The sequence below is a fragment of the Pelmatolapia mariae genome, linkage group LG4 (assembly GCF_036321145.2).
Source record: "Pelmatolapia mariae isolate MD_Pm_ZW linkage group LG4, Pm_UMD_F_2, whole genome shotgun sequence".
Taxonomy (NCBI): Eukaryota; Metazoa; Chordata; class Actinopteri; order Cichliformes; family Cichlidae; genus Pelmatolapia; species Pelmatolapia mariae.
Window position 1 is genome coordinate 3,445,420 of NC_086230.1, and position 16,407 is coordinate 3,461,826.

A 16,407-nucleotide genomic window follows, 5' to 3' on the forward strand; every position below is an offset into this window, starting at 1 on the left:
TGACCCAGCGTTTTGTGTTATTTTGTATTGTTTTCTTACATTTGTATTATGTTTAATTCATGTGCTATTCTTCAGTTAAGGGTTTAGTTGAGCTATTTTGCATTTTTGGATTATTTATGAGATAATTTTAAGTCTTATTAGTATTATTATTATTAATTGCCTTGAGTTGTAGTCTAGTTAGGTCCTTTCATGTCTCTTTAGTTATGAGTCTCTTCATGTCCCCTGGTGTAAGTCTGTCCTGGTCTTCTGTGTCATGTATTTCCTGTCTGTGTGGTTTCATGTTGTCAAGCCTGTGTCATGTCGACGTCTCCCTGTGTTTCCTGTTTTGTTTCGTAGAGGTCTTGTGTTCTACGTTCATTGTTTTAGTTTCACTTTCCCTTAATTTCACTTTCCCTGTGGTGTCATGGTGTTTCCACTTCCCCCAATTACCTCCTGTGTGTATTTACTCTTTGTGTTGTTATTCAGTCTGTGTCAGGATGTCTGTTCATCTCGTTTAGTCATGTACCTCTTGTCATAGTTATGGTCATAGTTTCATAGGTATCATAGCGTTCATAGTTGTTTCCCAGTTCCACGGTCTCGTCACAGCTTGTCAGTTATTTAGTTTTTCCAGTTTATGTTGAGTTTTAGTTTCGCCCCACGTTGATCTTGCCTTGCATTTATGTTTCTCTCGTATCAGCCCAATAAAGGCTCGCCTTTTGTTCAAGCTCGAGTTCTGTTCTCCACTCACGCTCTCCGTGACAGTTACTATAATTGCCTGAAATTTTACATTCAGGGTTCAGTTTACTCAAATAGGATTATTAATGTTGCATAATGTCCTGTGAGTTGAGTTTTTAGGCACAAGAATTTGTATTTACTCTGTACATATGCACTGGGTATACTGTTGTGGATGCTGCAGTGAATACCAAACTTGTGGCCCACACATGATAGTAAATCTTGAAATCTCAAGGCACCCTCTCAGAAAAGTCAGGCAACTCCACAAAATCAACAAAAACAAAACAAATCTCTGGCATTACCTTTGGATTTAATAGACAAATGTTAATTACTCTTAATGGTTACATAGTAAGTGGACTGTTGGCAAATCAGCCGGAGCTTTATTTCTTTCTTTTTTTTCTCTTTTTATAAAATAAAGTTTTAAGTTACTGCATACAGTTGTAACAGTGCAAAAGTCTTGAGCCAGCCCTCATTTCTTGAAATTTTCTTCCATGGAGATAGACCTGCTTGTAATTAAAACAAACAAACAAACAAAAATAATCTCAAGCAAGAGTCGAGGATTTCTGACGGTCGTTTCTCAAGTTCTTCCTGTGGACATTGGCTACTTTTTCACTAATTATTTGTCAATTTTTTATACCTGGCAATTTCCAGAGGAATGCTTTTTATTTGCTAAACTACTTAACACTGATCTGTGCATTGTTTAAGAATAAAGAGACACCTAACACAGGTAATGAACCAGTTTTGTGTCTACACATAACAGGCAGCTTAAAATTCTATTTGAAACAGCATCAACTCTGTTATTAGCAGCTTGATGCAGAAGACAAACAAACAAACAAACATAATGTGTTTCCATTTCTTTAGGTGAGTCTATAAAAAATGCCAAAGATTAGCACAGTTTGACAAGAATAAAATACAAGAAAATTAGCTAACAACTTTTCATAATGTATTTTAAAACTGCAGCTCTATTCGATTTAATTCAAATTTATTTCTATAGTGCCAAACCACAGCAACAGCTGTCTAAAGGCACGCTAAAGTAGAATTTAAAGCAGCAAGATACTGAGTCAGCAATGTCTACTGGAGATACCAGTTCCTTAAGATTTGTCAGTGATGAGCTACTTTTACTTACCAGTGAGGTGTCATCTGTTGGGTATTCATTAGTTTCAGTAATAGTTATGACCTGGTTGCTTTTGAGGGTTTTTTCTTCACAATAATAGAAATCTGTTTTATGTTATCACATAATAAACATATTATAATAAATCATTTTAATAATAAACCAGGCTACATCCCAATATGAGAAATTTAAGAGAATAACAGAGAGAGTTGAGAAATAGCTTATTTATGCATCTAGCAGTTATGTGGCACTATGGTTATATAGACTTGATGATTTCAACTCTAACTCTCTTTTAGCTTTAGAATTTTTGGTCGCTTCCTGAAAAAACTGGGATGTTTTGACAAGTGATAGCAGTAGGGTAAATATGAACATAAAGCCTGTTTACTCCAGGTGTATAATTTGAGTTATGACTTTTCAGAATTAGAATACTTTAAAAAGAAGGAAATGATGTGGTTACAGTTGCTCCTGTCACAGTACTGGGTCTGTGGAACCCAGGGTTTGTGTTTTGTGGTTTTTGAATATTCTTTGATTTATTGTTGTTCACGTGTTTGTATTTCTTGTTTCTATGATTTAGGTTTTGTTTCTTTGCTCATGTTTGACTTTATGCCTTGCTCTACAGTTTCTGGGATGATTAGAACTTAAATTGCGCTGTTGGAAATAATTTATTTTGATGCTGGTTTTTTTTGCAAATTGTGCAGAATAATATTATTTTTGTTTTTCCTGCAGTTTATAAAGATTAGTTTATGTCAAAAATGAAACTATGCAGACAGTCAAAAATAAATTTCCCGTGGTTAGAAATTATTTTATGCAACTTTTTTTTACATTTACAGTTTTGAGGGACATATCTGAAATTTCTGTGACTACAAATATGTGTAAAAAAAATTAAAATTATTATAATTTTTTTTTTTTAGTTTATTGCACTTTTTTGCACGTTATGTAGTAACTATGGACTTAATATATACATATTTTTAAACTTTAGGATATATCGGTTGTATTGATGTATAGCAACTTAAAATGCTCCAAAAATGGCACTACAGCATGTAAAGATATAAAGATAAGCTCTGGCAAACTTGGCTCTATCTGAAAACAAAGCTTTTTCAATAAAAACAATGTGTCCCTAACCCAGAGACACATGGCCTGAGGTTTACAGGTTGTTTTTTCTTCTATCTTATTTTCATGTCTCTGAAACACTTTCTTCAATTTTCTTTTTTCAGACGTTCACTCTTATTGACTTATAACAAGCGGGGATTTTCACCAAATTTCACATTAGGTTGGCACTTTTGGATTAACTGGACACTCAGCTTTAGTGCCTAACTCAATAAATCTGGAGCAATCGATCTCTTCTGTTGCGTGTAAAGATGTTTGGAACTTGTAGCCTCTTTGGAGCATATTACCTGCTGTCACAGCAACAACTTTGCATTCTGTCCAAATTGGCTGTTTTGCCAACCATACCTAACAAACATGCCCGTGAAGCACCACTGTGGGCAGGTATGGGTGAACTATGGGACTGTGTGGGCAGGGCAAACCCACATTTATTCCATGCGGTCCCCACTGTGTGCCACACAGAGTCCACAGCAGTCTTTTTTCTTTGGGGCCACACATGGGTTAGGCTACACTGGCCCCACATAGGAGTTTTTCCCTTTTGGGTCCCCAAACGGGAATTCCACGGGCACCCTGTAGGGTTTGGCCTCGCACAAGAGGCTGTCTACTGTGGTTGATTTGTGGGTGTGCCCATAGTGCCCCCCACACAGGGCCTAAAGGGGCGTGTTTGCTGGGTATTTACTTCAATAAAAAGGTATTTGATTTCAAATACCTTTTTATTAATGTCCTCCAAGGTCTTCAGTACATATTAAATGAATCTGTATGCTTGGATTTCTACTACAATGTCACTGCTGTTGCAATCATACAACACCCAGGAAATCATTTTATAGGCTTTTCAAAACCCAGCCTTTATTTTGTGCAACTGAATAATTAAAGGCAGATTTTAGACTTGATTTAATTGTTATTATCAGAAGTACTACATCCAGCTGCATTCCTATATTGAGACTTCCTATCTGAAATCCATAATAATCCCATGGGATGCACTCGTAAGGAAAACAGTAATCACCAGTTCCGGTATCACCTAGACTATCCAATAAAAACAAAGGACTAAAAAAGCAAAGCTCATCATTGGATGCTGCTGAATGACGTCAGTGGAGTGTAGGCTTTAGGACCCAGCAGCATGGGGGCTTCCTTGTATATGCCGTTGTGATGATCTGCAGGCAGACGTGCGGGGAGGAACGCGCATCTCCGGTGCTGAAGCAGAAGGCTGGAGGAAGGGCAGGACAGCATCACCCGGTAAGACACTCAACAGTTGTTCAGTGTGTGTGCATTGATTTAGCTCCCGATATCACTGATGGAACCATTAACTCTCCCTGTTATATACAGTATATGTATTATATAGAAATTCAACTTCATTTAGAGACGATTGGAGCAGAAAAGTCTCTGCCACAGTGACACATATTCATGGGACGGGTGATCTCTCGTGATAGCTCAATTTTCATGCAGGTTTCCTCACGCGATTCTGACTGCGTGTCGTGATAGTGTTTTGACATAGGTGTGCGTCAGTATTCAGGGATAATAGCTTATAGGCTTTTCACGATGTAACCCCCCCTGTTGGGATGTGAGTGGCGTTGGTATACACACAGCAAGGATTTGTTGCTTTAGTCTTGAAACTTTTATCTTAAAATGTTGAAATAAAAATTATATTGGAATCGAAATATTGTTATGTCAAATTGTCGAATTCATACCTAAATTAATTTATTTTTAAAAAAGACACATACAAAACAAAAAGACTCTGAATTAAAAATAAATCAATAAGCCAATGACATCATCAAAGCTATAAAAGCCCTTTTAAGTTATTTTGTATACATTTTCTCAACCTTACTGTTTAAATTATTTTGTATACATTTCCTGCCTTTAGACTTCTGGTTTACATTATTTTATTTAAAAAATGTGAGAAATGTAAAATGGTTTGAATATTTTTTTTTTTTTAAATTTTCTTCTAAAAGGCACAAAGATGAATGATCATCCACTGGACAAAGGCATATTTCTAACATAAAATAAAGTATAATCACTTTACTTTCTTTTTCGGTCTTTACACAAACTGTATATAAAAGATAAAAGATAAACATAAGGCTTAAAAGGCTTCTTTCTCATGGACAGCAAAGGGATACTTTGTGCTTTCAAAAAAAGTAATTTATGGTCTCAGTCACTAGTTTTAAGTATTACTGAAAGCAACATCTTCTCTTTAAAATGTGGTAAAAAAAAAATACTGTTACTAATACTAATAGTACTAAAACAGTAATCTTAAGGTAAGTCTGACAACCACTGAAAGTTAAGAGCTGCTAAAATAACAATGAAGAAAATCCAATAAAATTCTCAGTGTGGCTTTTTTCCTGGGTGTTGCAATAAACAGCCGGGCATCCACACAGAAGAGGGTTTATAAGATTTAGCTGAGTTAGAAGTTAGCAGGAAGTTAGCTACCTAGTTTAAATCTAAATATAATATTCCATCTGCTAACTCACTAAAAACAGACAAAAAATACAGCTCTGCTATTAGTTTGCACAGGAACAGATGGAAAACCATACAGCAGCGATGTGGGGAGGGTTCATGTGCTAAAATAATGTGCTAATATAAACACATTAGCAGAGGGAGGCTGTAGAATAAATTATTCTCAGTCTGCTGGAAAGAGTAAAGAGTGATTCAAATCTTGGGTACCTGGGACACCATGAGTCCATGGGGTGCAGTGTAGACAGTGAGCTGTTAAAAACTGAGCTTATAGATGTGCCGTGCATGAGTAATACTTATAAAAAGCTAGAAAGGTCTAAAACAAACACAGATTTTTTTGAAGTGTATTTCTATTAACTAAAGAAGACATAAACAAGTTAAGACACCTTGAACCAGGCACAGCGTTGATACACCATCACCTAAAATCAGATTACAGTGGCTATGTCTGTCTTTTATATACAGTCTCTGGGTTTTTGTGAACTCTTGAGAGAAATATGTAACTCTTTAGCAGCTAAATGCTTCAAAATGCTGGATGTTGTGTTCATAGTGAAGCAAGTGTTTTTAGAGCGTTTTGCTGAAAACAGCTGTCTGAAAATAAAGTGATGGTTTGAGTGAAACAGGAATCAGCAGATATTAACCTCAGTAAAAAAAAATACCCTCTGTTGAGCAGAACACAGGAAAGGGGACAATTGTGGGTTAATCAGTGTGAGTACACATCGTAAATTGATCCACTGTTACCATGGAAATATTGATTAGTGCAGTTTTAAAGTCCCAGCACAAAACAGTCATTCCTTCATGATATTATACCATAACTGTACTTTGTTCTTCCTACAAATAACAATAAACTATAGAGGGCCAACCTATAAAGTTACAGAATATACAATATTACATATACTTTTAATTTTTACCTTTCTTGGCTACAGAAAAAGAAAACAGCATTTTTTTAAAGCTAAAAATGGAAAAAATGTTACTGAAGTAGTTTAAAAAATACACTTAAAATATTTTTGTAAAAGAAAAATTCAGATTTTATTTATTCAATAATTTATTTAGGTTTGGGGCAGTTACCATTAAGGCCTTAAAACTACATTCCCTAATTTTGTGAATGCATGCAGCAGAAAACTTTTCACTGTGGAAAAATATTAAAATGCAACAAGACATTTTAGCATTTTGGCTCATCCGTCTGCGACAACAGAGTGCACTTGAGTTATTTGTGGATAAGCAGTGCAGCATAAATCAAGTCGATTTTAGCAGAGATGTAACTTTATCTGTTTTTCAAGGACACTCTGGACATTTTGGAAAGCAGATATCATCGTCCAAACAATAGTCCTAAGATATGTTCCTTAATGTGACTGTGTAATAATGTAGGATATTGTCCTGCGGACTGAGCATTGCACAGGCTCTGGTGGCCTGCGGGGTTTTTAAATTTTTTTTAGGTTGGTCACGTCACAACCCTGACAGCACGAGGCTTGAAATGCTCGTGTTTCGTAGAGACACAGGATTGCTGATTGTTTAACAAGAGCCCAGCCTGCATTTCAATTCTTCTCCTTCTTCAGGGGATCGTAAATTAACTGATGGAGCCACTGGCTGTTTCCTCACTGTCCCACCAGCAGCTGAGCATCTAAGCAGCTAAGCCCACCCCTCCTCCACGCCAAAATAAAAACTGATATATAATTTGGATTTACATACAATACATGAAACTATCGGGGTGTAAGTGGTGGTGCTGATGTATGGTTGTGAGGTAAAAGCCAATGATTGCTCCAGAGGACCGGTGAGCCTGTAAATCTCTGAGCTAGTCCATTACAAAGCATTATAGGATGACATGTAACTCTCTGCTGTCTTATAAATAACTACTGGTTGAAGCAGATGAGGCTGAACAAGCATTAACAGCTGTATTAAAATAAGATAAGACTCTTTATATTTGAACAAGTTTTAACACTTACCAGTGGTTTATTTACCTAGTTAATAGTAAATACAATGATGAGTTATTTTGATTTCTTTAATTTCTACTTTAGCAATTTTACTTGGAAAGAAATGATAATATTTTCAGGATTAAACTGTTTTCTTGGTCGTTTACTTTACACACAGAAAATCTGTTTGCTGGTCAGTTCTTAAATAATCCACAAAGTTTTTGGAGACATAAAAAATGAATTACATGAGTCATCGATTGTTATGACGTCTGTCTAAAGTCTGCGACCACTGCCATCTTATCTTTCCACTCGTGTAAGTGGGAGAGGGGAAAACATAAAACGGGGATCCATTGCATTGAGGTCAGGTGTCAGACTCAGTCAGTCAACAACAAAACTCCTCGGCGTCTTTGGTTTGGGATAATTGTTGGAACCAAACTAACGACGTTTTCACACATACACTGCAGTGGCAATGGGACATTTTCTGTTTGTTATCATCTTGGAACATCTGATTAAATTATAATATATCTGTCACCTCGATGTATTTAAACTACTGAGGCCACATTTTTTAGAATGTGTGGCTAACAAGATGGGCAATACATTAAAAAATGAATATAAAGTGTGCACTCTTTGTTTCATTTGACAGTTTTGATTCTTTGTGGGTGTTCACAGATCATGTCTACTAAAAATCTTTCTTCTCTGCCAATCAGCATAAGTTGAGTCTAGAGCTGTTGATGCACATGATGTATCACAGTGAAGACTTGTGTACTGAGAGCTAGCCATGCTTAGAGTACCATGCACTTCTCTGATTCCTCATAATTACAGAGAACAGATGTTGTTGCAGTTATTAGAACATAGGCACTTCATGCAGGACTGAATTAGACACAAACTAAATCCCCATCTTGCTGTTGCTTTTATTTATTTTTTCCAGCTTCTCCATTTGCCTTCTTTAAGATACAGCCCTAAAGAACTATGGGAGGTGTTGCATTGGATGTGGGTGATTCCAGGGTGAAGGCTCCAGACGGAGGCTGGGGCTGGGCAGTGCTGGCCGGCTGTTTTGTCATCACAGGCTTCTCCTATGCTTTCCCAAAAGCGATCAGCGTATTTTTCAAAGAGCTGATCAGGGAGTTTGGTGTTGGATACAGCGACACTGCATGGATCTCCTCCATACTGCTGGCCATGCTCTACGGCACAGGTAGGCTGTTACACGTTGTATTCAGTATTCACATTTTTTAACTCTTTGTACTTGGAAGCATTATGTACCTATGCAGTTCTTGAATTAAAAAATACTGCAATAGAAGCTTTTTGAAACTCCCTTTTGCCCCATTTCATCCTAAACATTTGACTTTATTTGTTAGAAATATGTTATGTTAAGGCTCGAGCACTGAACACTGGAGACAGGCACAGAACAAAACTCCACAGTCTGCAGCCCTGGATCAAACATAACAGGAATCCCGGAAGCGTGAGCAGGACAGAAAGAGGGAAACACACACCATACTGAGATGTCATGTTTTCAGCTAGTAGCTCTTTGCGAATCGACTTATTGGTGCAAAAATATTATTTTTTTTGCTGTCAAACTGTGTAATCCATGGCATCACCCTAAGATTCAGATTAAGAAATTGGAACAAATTGTGTGTTAATTAAAAAGTGTCTCTTTGCAAATTTGTCTGACGTGCAGACACAAACACTGGTTCGTTTCTTGAGCTTTGTGTAAAGAAATAAGGGTTAGCTCGAGGATTTGATGATCTCATTTTGAAAATAATTTATCTGCATATTCTCAGAGGGATATTTTATATCATATTAACATGGAATGTGAAATTTTGGAAAATGCTTGTGTTTGTACCTTAATACTTGCCGCTTTTCTTTTCATGTGCTGCACACTGCGCCTGATGCATGCAGTCATACTATGTTACACTTTGTCCAGGTCCCCTGTGCAGCGTGCTGGTGAACCGCTTCGGCTGTCGTCCAGTCATGATGGTGGGGGGCCTCTTTGCCTCTCTGGGAATGATTCTGGCCTCCTTTGCCACAAGTATCATCCACATCTACCTCACTGCTGGAGTCATTACAGGTCACGAACACTTGTACATTGTCAAATAAAATCACACAATACTTTACGTCCTATAAATTAAGAATAGATTACAATACAATTATTAGAATAATGCATTAATCTTTTTCCTATATTTCAGTGCATCATAATCAAATTATCCCTGCTTGTTCTGCATTTGTTTTTCCTTCCTGCGCCCTCCCCCATTGGGCTTTTTATAAGCTGCTTAGGTTTATAAACACCAAAAGGTGCTTTGTAAGGTACACATGGTTACAACTACTTGGTTAAGTTTGGGAAATACTGTGGTCTGGGCTCAAATAAGCCCCTTCACCAAAGGACACCTTGTGTTTAACTGAGACAAGCCTGCAGCTTTGATAATGAGAGCACCCCGGTGTGTCACCTGGGTTAAGGTTACAGTGAAAGTATACTCTACCACAAGTGCTTATCGGATCATTGAGCAGCATTTGAAACCGTAATGTAGGTTAGTGGTACAAAGGTTACAAGGTAACAACACCACAAATACTTTACAGAAGATGCTGTCAGAAAGTTTGCATCATTATACCCATTAAGAGATATTTAATCATATGGCTGATGTCATGTAAACAAGCTCTGCATGAGCATATCTCAAACATTAGAGTTAGAAACATCTTGAAATGCTTGTCTCCATATCATGTAGAAATGTAGGGAAAAAGAAAACTATGTTAATGAAAGCAGGTAAGTTCAAGTTAAAAAGGCTGAAGAGTGCAACCCTTTCTTTTATTTGCTGCAGGTCTTGGATTAGCCCTGAACTTTCAACCTTCTCTGATTATGTTGAACCGCTACTTCAGCGAGAAGCGCCCTCTGGCCAATGGCCTTTCAGCAGCAGGAAGCCCCGTGGCCCTTTGCTGCCTCTCGCCACTGGGACAGGTCCTTCAGTATCAGTATGGATGGAGGGGAGGATTTCTTATCCTTGGTGGTATCCTGCTTAACTGCTGTGTGTGCGGGGCCCTCATGAAGCCTCTGGTGGCCCCAAAGAACCTCAAGGCCAAGAGCTTAGAAGAGGACAACGACAAGGAGGAAGAGGGGAAAGAGGACAAGAAGAAGCCAAAAGCCAAACTTCTGGACTTCTCTGTGTTTAAAGATGGTGGCTTTGTCATCTATACTGTGGCGGCATCCATCATGGTGCTGGGACTGTTCGTGCCTCCTGTGTTTGTTGTTAGTTACGCTAAGGAGCTGGGAAATGAGGACACCAAATCTGCTTTACTGCTTACTATCCTGGGATTCATTGATATTTTTGCACGGCCAACGTGCGGTATAATCGCTGGACTCAAATGGGTCCGGCCTCGCTGCGTCTACCTCTTCAGCTTTGCTATGCTCTTCAATGGAGTCACTGACCTGATTGGCTCACAGGTGAGTGATCACATACTTCCTTGAACTGGAAAATGAAGTCCAAACATTGAAGGTTTCTGTTCACTATTTCATGTTTGTTCCCAGGCCAAAGACTATGCCTCTCTGGTGGTATTCTGTGTCTTTTTTGGCATCTCCTATGGGATGGTGGGTGCCCTACAGTTTGAAGTTCTCATGGCAATTGTCGGTACTGAGAAGTTCTCCAGTGCCATTGGCCTTGTGCTTCTCATGGAGGCCATTGCTGTGCTGGTGGGGCCACCGGGCGCAGGTCAGTGTCACCATCCTGGGCCATTTGACCCAGCGCCTCTGTGTGTGTGTGTTCCTGTTACTTCCTGTTTTACTTTGGTAGTCTCCCGTCTGTGCCATGTTTTGCTTTGCTTCTCTTACTTTGACGGTACCCTGTCTCATGTGTTATGTTTAGCTTTGCGTCCTCTGTCTCGTTGTGTGTAATTTGGCCCAGCTGCGTTCCTCATGAGCTTCCTGTTCCCTCGTCATTCCCTGTGTATTTAAGCCTTTTGTTTTCTTCTGTCCAGTGTCGCAGTCTCCCTCATTCATGGCTGTGTGTTTCCCAGTTTGCCTCTTTGTTTACTAGTTCGTACATGTCCCAGTATAGTTTTGCATCATTTCCCTTGTGTCAGCAATAAAGCTGCTTTTGAGTTTACATTTGGCCTCCGTGAAGTCTGCGTTTAAAAGGAAGACTTGTTTTATTTGGTAGTAGCTGTTGTTGATTGTGAGCCAAACAGGAAGATGTGAGGTTGTATCCAAGACCAACGGTTCATAGTTGGGACTTTAGTGATTATTTAATTGGCTTATGTCTTATACACGATTCAGTAGCTGTAGAACCACTGTTAACAAAAATAACTTGAAGTAACTGTTCTCTGTACCACTTTATCACTATCTCAAATCATGTGAAAGATTTAAGATTTTCTCCCACTCTTCTTTACAGCATTACTTCAGGTCATGGAGGTTTGCTGGCATTCAATTAAGCACAGCTCTCTTAAGGTCCCACCACAGGATTTAAATCAGGTTGAGATCAATTGCAACACTTTTTTTCATATATTCTGTTGCAGCTTGGCTGCCGTGCTTGGGGTTAACATCCCGCTGCAACAAAACAAACACAAATCCTCACTCCTCCACCACCGTGCATGAGATGTAGCGCTGTGCATAATGGCCACCTCCACTTTGGTTTTATCTGTCCAGAGGACATTGTTCATACTTGTTCATCTTTTTCTAACTGGACAGTCATGAACATGCTAATTGTAGCCAGTAAAGACCAGGCTGGTAAACTGCCAAAATGATTTTTAAAGAGGTGTTCACATTGCTGATGATCAATCAGTCAAAACCATTTGATAAACAGCACCTGGCTCATGCCCACATAGCAAAATTGGTATGGCCCGGATCGGGCCCACACAATGTGCTTACACATGGCCCACATACCACAAAGAATGACGGCCCTTTGGTGGCTCAGATCAGGTTTGCCAGAGGTAATCCACACATGGGCCAGCACAAGGCCAGTTGCAGACACACTGGTGGTCCTGTGCTGGCCCATGTGTGGACTACCTCTGGCAAACCTGATCTGAGCCACCAAAGGGCCGTCATTCTTTGTGGTATGTGGGCCATGTGTAAGTTGTATGCAGCCACGGGCCAGTTGTAGACACACTGCTGGCCCAGAACAGTTTCAGCTCTGGCCCCAGATGTCAGCCTAATGTGTACCTTAATCAAGCCATGTAATAACAACATGTGCCAGAAGTGCTCTATACAACATGCCACATTCACCCAATCGCACACTTTCTCTAAACTGAGTGCTTCCCAACTACATTCATTCACATAAACACTCTTGACATGCAGACTGGAGGAGACAGGGAACCACTAACCTCCCGATCAGTAGGTGACCTGGTCTACCTCCTGAGCTACAGCCATCCACTGGCAAAGATGAGTAAACCGTCACTAGGTTTTGGATAAAGTGTATACTCACAAACCTGTCAAATCTGCATTTGAAATGTTGGCTACCATAGCAGTATAGTATTGCAACATGGCATTTGAGTCTTCTAACTAAAATAGGACAATAGGAACATAAACAGTGCCATCATTGCCAGACCTGGCCCACATCTGGTTGACATACACTCTGCCATGACACCGGTCAGTCAGAAGTGCCAGCTTGATGCCAGATCTGGGCCAGACCTGTTTTCTATGGGCCTGGGCCTCGAGCCAGATATGGCATGCCATCGCATGGACAGCGCCATCTATGCCAGGCCTGGCCCATATCTGGATGACATACGTCTTATCATGCCAGAAGTCAGCCAGCAGTGCCGGCTTGACACCAGATCCGGGCCAGACCTGCTTGCTATGTGGGTACATACCCTTTTAATTGCTTTGGACTGCTAAACATGCACTTAGTTTTTTTATTGGACTGCATGTATACTTCATAAAAACTGTTCATATGTTAGGGTTAGTTACTTTCTGTCTACAGTTTTATTGCACAGGATGATTTAAGCACATTTTATGAGTTATGAGAGCAGAAATTCAGATAATTATAAAGAATCCATAAACGTGTCACTATATGTTTATTTAGACCAGCATCGCCACAAATGAAGCGAAATCATTTCTACTATATCATTGCATCTTTCATTGTGTTCTCCCGTTTCAGGCCGACTGCTCGATGCCACCAAGAAATACATGTACGTCTTCCTGCTGGCAGGAAGCGAGGTGGTCCTCTCCGCTGTGGTTCTAGCTACCTGCAACTTCTTCTTTATCAAAAGGAAGCCCCAGGAGCCATCTCACAAACTTGAGTGCATCACAGTCACAGATGACACCAAGACAGAAGTATGCAGCAGGCCTTCGGAGGTAAATGACGAAGAGGAGAAGGGAGAGAGAGAGGAGCAAGAGAAGGAAACAAAGAGGGAGGCATCGAAGGAGTTGAAGGAGGAGGAGGAAAAAGACAAAGAAAAAGTAGACGGGGTCAGGCCAAAGAGCGTAACAGTGGACTCACAGGAAGTGGAAAAGTTCTTGAAAGAGCCCCAACTAAATGGTGGCATGACCCCCAGTCCTGAAACATGCCTGTGAAAATGGGTAGAAGACACCGGGCGGGATTATTTTCCACACAGCTCAGTGATGTGAATGGGACCACACCGTACTGGATAGTTATTCCCCATGATGTAGTGTTTAACCCAGGTGTTCGTGACTGATATGGCTGATTAGGGTCACTGCCGTATCAAATACTAATAGTTCTGTGAGCAATATTTTATCTCTAGATGTTTTTAGTGTGGTTAGCTGTCACAACACTGCCTTGTCTATACAGTTCGTGTTAAAAGCCACCAGCAAATAAAGTTGAGGGATAATTTGGAAGAATATTCTGTGTTTGTACTTGAAAAAAAAACCACATGAGAAATTCAGTAAATGTTTTGTAAACGGTTGTTTCAGCTTGTTTTAAAGGGTCAGGAAAGCTTTATGTAATGATGGTTGTGTAATGACCAGAAGCTCTTCTCCACCCGATGTCCAGAGCTGAAAATGATCTTCCCACCTGATCTGTGCCGTCACCATTGAGATTGATAAAACTATGTTTTTTAGGACGAACTTTCTAAAGGTTGTTCCCAGTCAAGTGGTAGCTGTGTGTGGATTAGAAGCAGGCTCCACATATTATTTGTAGCTTCACTGTGATGTTAGGGTTAGTTAAAAGTGTGATGTTTTAAAGAAGGAAGCAGTCGGTTCAGTCTGAAATGCTTTTGGTTGAAGGTACCAGTCTCTCTTACCCTCCTTCACTATCATGCATCAGATGTTTTCAATGCACTGTGGTACATGTGTTTGACTGTGGGTATCTGTTGTTGGGCTTAATGTGCTGATTGTGTTGTTCATCCCCCAAAAGCACCAAGTTACGCTACAAAGCAAATTATATACAGATAAGATAAAGACGCAGTATGTTTGTATGGACCAAAGGACAGGTTGACTATATGTGTGTCCCTTTAGGATGAAACAGGTGTGGTTAAAGCATCGATTCACTGATGACTATAAAGCTTTTTCCTCATGTTGCCTACATGCTTTGTACTGCCTGTACTGTTTGTGTTTCAGTGAAACAGAACATTAAAGGGATTGTTTTGGCTTTGTGTCACTCCTTTTAATTTTCACAGAAATAAGTGCAGAGATGCAAAATTAGTGAATGTTTGAAAGATGGCAGAAAACATGAAAGGAACTCCTGGGATGGAGCTGTACAGACTTTTACCATTACTATTACTATTATGTTATTTTGTATAACTTTTGCAGGCACCTACCAGGAAGTTGTTTTACAGTGAGGAGAAAAAAGAAACATATTTTCTGTTATAAATATTATATCTCTCAGATTTGGATATAGACCAAACACGTAGCTAAAAGAGAGTGACTATTGTAACTACTGCTCTACTGCTCTATGTCTAAATCGGTAACTGAAAAAAAGCTGCAGGGTGCTTCCTGAAATACATTTTCTCAGCTGTGTTTGCAATACTTGGATTCATAACCATTGGTTCTCTCAGACCATTACTTTAAGTAAAATCTAAGAATCAATAAATAAAATCTAAGTTGAAATCAAACGGGATTGTTACAATTCAGTAAGGAGACAGCAGGAAATATAACACAACAGCTGGGTGAACATTGAGATCTGTCAGTATCCATGGTGACGGGTGATTTCTCATGCAAAGATGAGTGAGTGGGACTTTGTGTGCCACTTAGATTAGTAAAGGGCCATAATGGTTACATTTGGATCATTTAAAAGGTTGACTGGTTAGTAGGACGGCCTACCACAACAGCAACCTGCCTGCAATAAATGCTGGACGTCTTGTTTCTTTTAAATCGTGTATGTTATATGTTGTGTTTTAAACAGAGCTTGTCGCTGATTGTTATGCTTTGTCTTCATTTTGTTGTTTAAAGCTAAAACATGAGTCAGTGTTATTTGAATGTAGAGTATTTGCATTTTTGTGTGAAGCTGCAGTTAAACAGGTGGTGGGAAGATATGTGACTATGTGAGCTTATATACTCTCAAGCCCATGTTGGATTTTTGTTTTTATTCCATTAACTGTGTTACCATGTTGACTGTTAATCCGAAAATGGAATGATGTCGCTGTTCGCACCTTACTACTAATTCCTGCTGAATGTCACATCAGTCAAATACGACCGATCCAGACTTTTGTTCTAAATGATTTGACTCTATTTTGTGTGGAAACCATATGTTCTAATGCAGAAATAAATCTATTTACGACTGTGTAAATGTCTCGACTATAAAAATGTAATCTAAATACCTGTGTTCAAGTGTCTGTTTAAATCTATATTATTTATTTATTTATGTAATAAAACTTTATTTATGAAATTACATTTTAGAATTGCACAAGAATTGACTCAAAAATAGTGGCCACATGGTCCGTGGGGTGACCTAAAATATGATTGGCCCAACACCATTAAACAAGAGAATGTCTGTTTCACAACACCCTCACTATGTTCTTGTTCTCTCGCCTGTGCCACCCCATTAAATACATTCCTGGAAATTGTTTTATTTTACATTTAGTATAGTTTCAGTGTTGTTTTTGTTTTTTGTGTGGATGGTATGTGTCAGAGGCCAGAAAAGGCAGTGCACTCACAGTCTTGTAGACATCCAAACATTCCCATGAATACCTCATCAGGCAAATTGCAATAACATTTTGACCAAACTAACAGATATTTAAACTAAACATAGTACCTGT

General features: G+C 39.2%; 1 protein-coding gene across 1 annotated transcript; it reads left to right on the forward strand.

Moving 5' to 3' along the window:
* Positions 1 to 4,054: 4,054 nt before the first annotated feature.
* slc16a3a (solute carrier family 16 member 3a) lies at positions 4,055 to 15,942 on the forward strand. The gene is made up of 6 exons (XM_063471112.1): positions 4,055 to 4,159; positions 8,207 to 8,470; positions 9,200 to 9,343; positions 10,089 to 10,708; positions 10,793 to 10,973; positions 13,353 to 15,942. Exons 2-6 carry the CDS (start codon positions 8,248 to 8,250, stop codon positions 13,766 to 13,768), a joined length of 1,584 nt encoding a protein of 527 aa, XP_063327182.1. The 5' UTR covers positions 4,055 to 4,159; positions 8,207 to 8,247; the 3' UTR covers positions 13,769 to 15,942.
* Positions 15,943 to 16,407: the final 465 nt, after the last annotated feature.

Coding starts and splice junctions, on each gene's coding strand:
- slc16a3a (XM_063471112.1), top strand. CDS start 8,248: ATGGGAGGTGTTGCATTGGATGTGGGTGATTCCAGGGTGAAGGCTCCA. Junction 8,471..9,199: donor GGCCATGCTCTACGGCACAG/GTAGGCTGTTAC, acceptor CACTTTGTCCAG/GTCCCCTGTGCAGCGTGCTG. Junction 10,974..13,352: donor GGTGGGGCCACCGGGCGCAG/GTCAGTGTCACC, acceptor CTCCCGTTTCAG/GCCGACTGCTCGATGCCACC.